The 10,240-nt window shown below is 39.1% G+C and overlaps 1 protein-coding gene across 1 annotated transcript in view; it reads right to left on the bottom strand.

Annotated features, from left to right (window-relative positions):
* Window positions 1-2,072: 2,072 nt before the first annotated feature.
* nup210 (nucleoporin 210) overlaps window positions 2,073-10,240 on the bottom strand; it is a 28,377-nt gene continuing 20,209 nt past the window's right edge. The window contains 5 exon segments of the mRNA XM_053317986.1: window positions 2,073-2,125; window positions 7,180-7,254; window positions 7,635-7,754; window positions 8,563-8,767; window positions 8,907-9,157. Coding sequence (XP_053173961.1) covers window positions 2,073-2,125; window positions 7,180-7,254; window positions 7,635-7,754; window positions 8,563-8,767; window positions 8,907-9,157 — 704 coding nt within the window.

Genomic DNA, 10,240 nt, shown 5'->3' with positions numbered 1-10,240 from the left:
TCCGACTGCTTCTTTTTTTTTTTTTTTTTTTTTTTTCTTTAAATAATTATTATTATCAGCTCTGTGGTCCCCTGTTATATCGCAGACGCCGGGAAGCTGCTCCTATATGATCCAAGATAGATTTTAAGTGCAACAATTCAATAGGTTGCGCCTTTTACGCCTCGCCATTGTTTTAAATCAGAATGGGTGTTAATTCTGAATCAGATATATTCCCGGTACACGCGTTTTTGTTTTTTTCTTGAAGTCCCACAGCAAGAAAACTAGAAGCTTCTAATCAAAGCTGCAATGTCAGCATGCATCAAAATACACAAACCAAATTTGACAGACTACATGGTGAGGATTGTTGTTCCCGCTGTTGGCAGCACCGTATGACATGTTCTGTTAGGTACCTTTTCGCTCCATGCTGTTCCCGTGACTTTTCGTAAACAGACGCTGGCTGTCAAGTAGGCGGGGTTTTCAAGTTTTATGAATCTGCAGGTCTCATTGAGCGCAAATAAGACGCTTTGCAGCTGCGTTGAAAGGGGGGAGAAATGAAGTCTGAGTTAGCTGGTTTCTCCCTTATCTGTCCATGTAGGTGTCAGAATATTTAATTTTCAGTGCATTTCAACTTCATCATCTTCTCTCAAGTTGAATGCTGTGTTTAACGCTGTGGCACAGACTGGTGCTGCGTATTGCCTGCAGAGGTGTTCAGCCTGAGCTATCTGTCTGTCTGTTTGTTGCCATTTCAACAGCAGGCTGTTGAAATGCCCCCCCCCCCCCCCCCCCTCCAGTAAAATGATCATTACAGATCACAAACACTGACAGCCTGTATCAGTGTCTGAATCTAAAATTCAGCGTTCAGCACATCTGTATGTGTGGAGAGAGACTGCACATTTGCACAGGCAGTGCGTGTCCCATGGGTCCATGAGAGCAAACTGCAGCACTGCTCTGATTATAAACAAGCTGATGGGTGACCATTTCATTCCCACCTGCCATGCCCAGAGAATAAGGCTGCAGGGTTACTACGATGACAGTAGGATTTAAAAAATGAACCAAAAATGGAAAGTTTTAAAGCAAATTAGTTGTTATTATTGTGCAGGATACAGATAAATAACCTTTGTCATATCTCTCACAGGATGCCATACTATATATGACATCTGTAGCCTATAGGAACTGAGAGGAGAAGTAGTGCAATGGTATTATGCATTATTTGCTCTGCTTGCTGTGTCTTGTGATCTCTCCTCCATTGCTCTCTTTGTTATCCAAGCTACACACTCACACTTCAGAGTAGTTGTCAAAAACTCGCAAGTGCTCAACCATTTTTAATCCACCTCTCTCGTAAGACTTTTGATCCTTTTGATCAATTTTTCACAGCTCAGTTGAGAATCAGCAGTCCTTGATGCAGTTACAGTACAAATAGAGAGGATGAACAGTTTGTCCATGAAACTGAGGGCTTTACCTCCATTACAAGCCACGTCAAAGGAGGAAAACCTGCAGTTGGATGACTTGAAATAACTTGTTTAAACGTGGAGGCAGATACCAGAGCTGCAGCAAACCAGAGACAGTATAGGAGGCAGTGTCAGGACATGGAATACAGATGGAGTACATTAGGTTTTTCTCTGTGGCTCTCTAATCCACATGGCAGGAGGCCAAGGAGGGTTGCAATTGCCTTGACATGCCACCCAGAAGGATATACAGTACAATACACAGCCATTATCAGCCAATAGACACAGGGTGGTGTTGCATGTCAACACTGCCAAATATGTCTTAATTTCTTAGCTCTGTGGAATATCTTTTGTAGAATTAACCACCAAGATTTAAATATGTCTATTGTGTGCTTCTAACACCACAAAACTGTCACTTTTCACAAGCAGTGATACAGGGAAAAGACAACTGGAGGGTCCTCATTCAAATGCATGTGTCAAAGCAAGTTTTAGTGTGGTTAAAGCGTCCTTCAGCCAGACTTGAATCCCCTCTGGTGCTGCTGTTACATCGTATTTGGTGAGCCATCAGATTATGTGAGCTGCCCTGATATTCTTACACCAACCGTAACCATCTCATGCCTCATGTCTAAACCTGACCAACACTGCAGGTCACAGAATCTGATGGGTCAGCAAATACTGCCAGCACTGTTCCTCAACTGACCCTGAGTTTGAAAGACAAGACAAACAAAAGGAGATTTTAGAAATAAGGTGTGTTACAAAAATTCAGCTTAAAAAAAATATGAGTGTATGAGTGAAAGGGTCCCCCAATATACAAGTAGTTCTTCTAACATCACCGATTGTTATCTTAAACTAAAAATTGTATCCTTGTCTCAATTTGGTGGATTTAGATCTGTTCATTTATTGAACTGTTTAGTAGAGTTGTTTGAAAATGCAAATCTAATTCAGATTAAATTTGGTTTTCATTTACATTTTACTAACGTGAAGAGTGAGTTTTTCATTTGGTACAAAGTACTTAAAGCTGGCTCTGTAGAATTAAAACAAGCATGCAAAGTTGTTCTAAAAATACTCTGACTGAAATTCATTGTGTTTATATAGTACAGACACACAGCATGTTTTTCCTCATGTGCTTTCTTCAAACTACAAAAAAGAAGAGGCGTTTTATCCCTCCAACAAGGCAATCCGACAGGTCAGCTAAAATGCTGATCATGTTTCTTTAAATACTTAATTAATTGACTGAATTCTCTTTCCCATCACAATAAGTCATAAGAACTTGAATATTTCCTCTTGAAATGAATAAAACATGTATATTTAAATTAAGGTAATGGAATGATAATGATTGATTCCACTACTTTCTTGTATGTTTTATAGGAGCTCTTTGAGTGTTTTAGAAGCACTTGGAAGTTGTGACTTGTGGATGAGGAATGCCAACAACTGCAGGATATCAACCACTTCAAAACGCACTGCTTGTCGTTATTATGCTCTCGGTCTCTCTTCTTTTCTTCCTTTGGCCACATGCCGGTACCAGTGAGGGTGCCAGCCAGAGAAATTTACTTTGTGAAATCGCTCATATATTTGAACTGAAGCAAAGCTACTCGGAAGCGCTCTTAGTTTAGCCCTGCAAAACATTTGCCAGCTGTGATTGAAGAAGAAGAGGTCCAATCATTTAACCAGCAGAGTGGAAAACTTTTTTCTCTTTTTTTTTGCCCTACCCAATAACCAACTGCCTCATATAGATGTGCATTTGTGTGATGGATCTGAACTGGCACACAAGAGGGAACATTGTAAGAAAAAAAGAAGTAATTTCCTCAGTTTTCTGATATTCATATAATACATAATTAAAGTCATAAATAACATTACCAAATAGCTTAGGATAGAAAATAAAGACAGCAATAATTTAAAGAGAGGTCGATTAGGTTTGCATTGACATTTGCCTCATTTTTTATGTGAATGCAGCAAAGAGAACTTTAGCAACTCTCTCTTCATACTCTCAAAACTTACATAATCAAGGAAAACCCCAGAGTCTACTGTGTTTGAATCGATTACACAGCTATTATATAATTACCAAAAAAATACTAGTACAGCTCAAAAATAAGAAACTGGATTAGAAATAAGACAAATCTCTGACCTCATTCAAAAAAGAGATTGCTTCCCTGGCAAACCTGGATGATCCAATGGAAGCAGCCTTGCCACATGTCAGGTCTCATTCAATGCCCTCCTCATTGATCCCCTCCAATGACAGCACAGTAAGCCATCTGGAACAGCAGCGATTCCCCTTCACCCAGGAAGCTACACAATGGCTCTCGGGCTCGACAGGCTGACAGGTGCAGTTTATGCAACCCATGTGCCATAATGGTGAGAATAAATTGAGTGTCATTTTAGTTTTACACGGATGACTGCCTTAATGAGCTATAGATATACTGAATGGTCATGTTTAAAACCCACATGCCACTATCATTTGATGGGAGTAATTTAAAAGCGGTCATTCCCACTTTTGAATTTCATCTCATTTGAAGTCAGACAGTAAATCATAACCGTTGTGCTGCTTGCTGCTGAGCCACTGCTGCCTCCTAATCACAGCGGTGTGTTTGCTTATACAACACACCACTTAACATCTTTTTCTTTGCCGAGACCAGAATACCTTTGAGCCCCTGTTGTGGCCATACAATAGCCCCACAGCTGGCCTTCCTGAGCTCCCCTCATAAACACCTCCCAGGCATGAGTTGAGGCTCTGTCTGCTTTACTCCTCCTCTGAGAAATAAGGAGCATGTGTGGGAAATAATGTAAAGACCATATAGCTGGTGCTGGATTATTTCTCACATGTAGCAGTGTGTTTTATGTCTCTGTAAAAATCTTTTCCACAGACCTCTGTGATTAGCTGCAAGTGAAAACAACATAAATCCTACAATTACTAAAAAAGTGTACATGTTTTAACTATATAATATTCAATGCAAATGTACACAGAATTCATATTTGTTAGTGGCAAAACATTCTGCAGAATACATTCGAGTCTGCTCACCTACTCGAGATTGTGTAGCGGTTGCTGACAGGCAGGCGGCTGCCGAGGGCATACAAATGAGCTAGGTGACTGGGACCCACCACAACAGTCCAGAGCAGTGTCACAGACAGATGGGAGATATTTGATCAGTGGTCTCAGACCTTTACACATCCTCAGGGAGCTGCAGAGAAAGACACCCTCTCTAATCCCCTCTGTTTGTGTGTACTGGCTCAGGCATAGATGAGAATTCAGACAGAATCACCTGTTTCTATGACTAGAAACTGTATATTTACTGCACTTCTCTTATATTACTAGTTCTGTTTTGCTAGCACTGTGTTTGCTAAGATAAACCTGCTAAAATTGTGTCTCTTCACTAATAAGTTACTGTTTGTACATAAAAAGATGGAAAGAAACTAGTGCAGATAAAACAATGACTAAAACTGTAAAAGCATCTGACCCCAAACATGGAGACTGACATTAACAATACTGAATGCAATAACACAGATTAAATGTCAACTAAATGCAACAAGCAGAGAAACAATATGTTTAAAAGGACAAGATAAATGAAAATAGCACTGATGCAGAAAATTAATTCATAGGGATATTAGAGCAGAAAATTGCAGGTTGAGTGAGTGTGAGTGACAGTTTCAGGGTTGCAACAGCTGCTGAGGAAAAGATGCTGTATGACAGTTCATCTGTCAAGATAGTCTTTTAAACAGAGCTAGTGGAAAGATGCTCATTGGTCTACTGATATTTACTTTGTTAATTAATCTTAATGTGATTTCACAGTGCAAGATATATTTTTTAAATGTTTCTGATGTACAATAAAGGTATTATTTACTTGACAAGACAGATGCTGAACTTTGGACGTAAAAACTTTAATTAGCTAAGGCAGGAGCATATTCACACAAGCAAACAAACATTTCTCTGTCATGTGCTGAGAGTTGTTCAATAGGATTATAAAGGCATGACATTGAAACTTTAACACAAAAACAGCACAAGCCGTTTCATCGTCACACATATTCTTCTTACAGACTTTCACTAGCTAACATAAATACAATTCCTTATCAACAATTTTCTTCAATTACAAAAATATGCCATTTAAATCAAAGTCATACTCTTATGTTTCAGCATTTCAACAGTGCTACAGTAATCTCTTCCCGGAGATGTGGGCAGGTAAAAACTGAAAAATGACATTTTCAGAAATGAAACCGTCACATTTAATTGCTTTTGCAATGAAACAACACTGGATTTTAAAAAAATGAATGATGTTCACATTCCTTAACTGTTTCACATTGATGAATAAGACAGGAGCTGCATGTATTTTGGCTCAAAAACTCAGTAATGTTGACTAATGAGGAAGTTTACGTCCCAAAGAAATGCCCAAAAAAAGAAAAAGGCCAACCTTTTTCCCGGTTAGGATTCTGCACATTTGAAGGGTTCGTCACCTTTGAGGACGGCTTCAGTGGACAATAATGTACACAAAATGCTACAACATAAAAATAATTTCCAACATTTTTAAGCTGAAGTCTGCCTGTTGTCATACAAGAATGTGGTTCATCCTGAGTTACTAAACTTGACATGACAAATATGATAAGTAGCACACAGATAAATGTCAAACAAATATGTAAATGAGTCTTAGAGAAGCACAAACTAGTGGATTTGTTTTTTTAAGCACTCTTCAAAACTTTTAGTTAACAACAGAGTGGTCTTGTATAAAACTTTCAATCGCAAACCACAAACAAACATACAGAATATACTATATATAAACCTGTTTTCACACACAAACACACAAAGAAAATAGCCCTGTTATCATCTTGCAGTTCTTAACTGATCTGCTATTCTGAACATTAAGTTTCTTTTAAGCATTTGTACCAACATTTGAAGAAACTGTGAAATTTTGCAGTCACATCCCAAAGCATTCATCCTGAGGGAGAGAGGCACATTCAATATGCGTTAATGGCCTGTGGTGTTCCACTTTTGAAGAATAGAGAGCAGACAGAGGGCTTCATCAGGACGGTTAGTCTGGAGAATAAAGACCCAACCCTGGGGTTTCTGTGTGGGTCAATCTTGGGTATCTTGTGGTTGAAGGAGTTCTCTACTGCAGAGTATAAAACCTGAAACAGAGCCAAGTGTAGCAATGCAAAATCGTTATAAACAAGAGTGGAGAAGATCAGTTGCTGAACTAGCACTTAAAATATGAATATGACAAATATGAAGAATTTAAAAAAGGGAATACCACTTGACGTAAAGGTTACTGTTAGAACTAACACTAACCCTAATGGGTGTTGGTAAGATGTATAAATCTCTTTCCAAGCATACTGTAGCAGCTAGAGCACAGACCTGAAACTGTGACACAGCACCTTCATTCACAATAAATTAAGAGACTTGAGGACTGATGCAATGCTTTTTTGCTCATCTTTCCATCCAAATGAGCTTTAATTTATGATGAGAAAGGGAGCATTTCTTCAAAAAAAATCTATTCTGACTGCCAGAAAATTGTCATAGATGTTGTCAGACACCTCCTCCATCTTTACTAATTAATTCTCACTGGAGCTTTACAGCCTAATGGCATCACAGATTTAGGGGATGAAAAAAACTTGTTCTCCATCTCACTTTGGGGTCGACCAAAATGAGATAGAGAACGACTATAAAGAAATACTGGACTGACATTTTGTGGTGTATCCCTTTAAATGAATGCTTTAATCTTTATTTTCTTAAAAGCTGTGGCAGGAAAGTGTCACGGTGACTGTGTCCTACCTGAGATGGGTGATGTAGTCTGGATGTAAGCAAGGTGATGGGTTTGTTACCTTGGAGAGAACACTGTGTGAAAGACTGCAAAAGGAGAAAGTCATTAAAATCCCATCGTCACAGGTAAGAGCTCAGCATGAAAATATAAAAACAGAAACTTGGGAATTAAAACAATTTCTTCACAAGTTTCAAGTTCTTCAAGTTGAACATAAACAATGATTGGTATGATACTTGACATTTGAAGAATGGTAACATAAGAAATATAGCTAAGACAAGCTGACCGAGCTGATACAGCATTTCTTTCAGCTGCCTTTGTTGCAATAAAAGCGAAAAAACATTCACAATATAAAAAAAACTGACAAAACTAAAACTTTAACAACAACAACAATCCTGCAAACACATGAAATAATCCAATTTATCAAAAGAAAGACACTGACAAACAAAAATGTAAAAAATGGACCCACCGATGATGGTGATCGCTGTGCCAGCTAGCAGCGCGAACAGGGTGAAGAACATCATCTCGTAGCTGTTTATAAAGCTGTGCAGGGAGTGCCCCCCCTCCATGTTAGCAACTGGAGGAACAGCTGCTGGGAGAGAGAAGTGCATGAGACAACAGCCTGTCAAAACCTCTTCAAAGTGCTGAAAACATACAACGCTAGCAAATATTAGTGACAGCACCGGGGGCTAACAACACTTGTTACCAAGGTAGTGAAACCTTTATTGAATGATGGTTATTGAGAATCTGCCTCGTCCATGTGTTTATTTCATACAGATGACAAATATTATTGAACCATGTTAAGTTATTAAACTAATCACAGTCAAATAGACAGATTCCCTTTTTTATATTTTATGACTACTTCTTAGGGCTGTTTTGGCTGCTCAGTATGTAAATGCAACAGGCCATGCTCTGTACTCATTTGGTGGTTTTCCTAAAATACTGTTTGACCCACTGCATGCCCTGTTGCCCTCAGAAAATGAAGTTATAGTTGTTATAAATGTTCTAATGCAAGCTGTGCTGAACTGATAATCAAACCATCTGGAAATAATGTATGGAAGCATTCTGGATTCATAGATGGAAAACCTGTGAGTAAAGCTAAGGCTGTTTGGCTGCCTTACAGTAAAATTAGCTTGTGAAGGCAATGAAGGCACTGGAAATGGAGGGGGAAAAAAATACTTTTACAATGTATTTTAGGATCAGGCTATGTGGATTGGGTTTATTTTAATTAGAACAAAATTACGTGCTAGTTGGAATTTGCAAAGCATGACTTAATAAAGCGGTGACAAAACCTAACTACCTTCCCTGTAACCTTACATATACATTACACTCACAGCAGCCTGACCTTGTGGCTTGAGGCACGGTGACTTGTCATTCGCACTGAAAGGATAACTGACCTTGCGTGGCGGCGTTGGGATCAGTCACGTGAATCAAAGAGATGGGGATGAGTAGGCTCTGGCCAGAGGAAGTGCTGCTTATGGAAATAGAAGCAGAAACTGCTGCCTGAGGGTCCACAGCGTTGACAGTGTACTTTGAGTAACTGGGGAAGCCGTGGTTTACCTCCTTCTCGTGGACGGCAATGATAGGAGAAGATGACATGACCTACAAATATGGGAAAGTCTGTTTTAGTGCATCTCTTTTTTTCTTACAAGAATATACAGTGACATGGGTCATTATAGCAGCAAAATGTAACAATGATGCATTTTATTACAGCTGAACCAGAAATAATGTTGTTTCTTGCCTTCATGTCGGACAGGGCAGCAGCTGGGCCAAAGACTGTGAGCTCAGCAGATGGGTGCAGGTTTGAGAGCAGCAGCTCAGTCTGGTCGATGTAAAGTCCTGGCTCTATGGGCAGCCGGGTGCTGACCTGTTCCCCAGAGAAGGCACTGCCCTCCAGGCCTGCCTTCACCAGCAGGTTGGTCATAGACATGCTGAGCATACGAGTCTGCTGGTCAGTCTTTGGCCGCAAGGTCATGGAACATGTGTAGAAGCCTGAGGCAAGGATGGAGAGAGGTTGAAGAGAAGGGGCAAGATTAATTACTGATGTGTGCATTTTGGAAAAGAGAAAAAGTCATTGAAGCTTATTATTTCTGCTTTTCTGTGGATGACAGCTTAAACAAATAAGAAAAAGGGAAATTATTATGGATGTGAGATCTCTGGTTTCAATGTGAGGCAATATATATTCCCACTCTTATCATTGAATTTGTGGGTAAATGTTCTTTTACAATCACATGCCCCCATTCAGACCTCTGTGGGATTCAGTTTAGTGCTTACAGCCTTGTGGATTCCCCTCAGAGATAAGCAAACAAGTGGGGTGAAGTCCCAAACCCCAAACACAATTACACCAGTGTTTTCAAGCAACAGGGAGTCTCCTCAGCTCAATACATCAACCAGACAACTTTTATAGTCCCGGCTAAATACATTCCATGGGCAATGCAGGTATTGATTATGCCCTTGTAAGCAGTATTTTCCTGCTCCTCGTGTAGAGCATACGCATAAACACTGTGCCTAGGGTTGGATTTAAAAGTAATTTGATTTTGTAAAAACTGAATGCTTCTAATATCTAGAAAAGTATGTGAATTTCAAACAAAAGTTCAGTATGGACAGTTAGGTAGGAACACTTAAAAAGGCACTGGAAACCTGCTACTGCAGACTGCAAGATCAATTGACTAATATTAATTAGCTCAATCAGTGTCTCCAAACATGGTGGTCACAGCAAAATCAAACAAAATAAGTTAGAAAACATATTTCACTAGGCCTAGGCAACATGATGATACTACAGCCATATTGAGTCTAAATACTGTCTTACATTTTGGATGTCATAATATCATGAATTTGGTCTTCTTCTGGTTTTAAAGGTTGCATTACAGTTATTTACTTACTTGTTATAACCACAATACTGATGATTATTCATCAAAAAACCCATTGTGTAAATATTTTGTGAAAGCACAATCATCCCTACAGTATTTTATAATACTGTAGGTAATAGTATATTGATATATGATCGTATATGATAGTATATTGATATATGATCAAAAATATTGTGATATTTGATTTTGTCCCTATTACCTTGCC

Source organism: Scomber japonicus, chromosome 4 (assembly GCF_027409825.1).
Source record: "Scomber japonicus isolate fScoJap1 chromosome 4, fScoJap1.pri, whole genome shotgun sequence".
In the NCBI taxonomy this organism is placed as follows: domain Eukaryota; kingdom Metazoa; phylum Chordata; class Actinopteri; order Scombriformes; family Scombridae; genus Scomber; species Scomber japonicus.
This window is presented reverse-complemented; position numbering and strand designations above follow the sequence as displayed.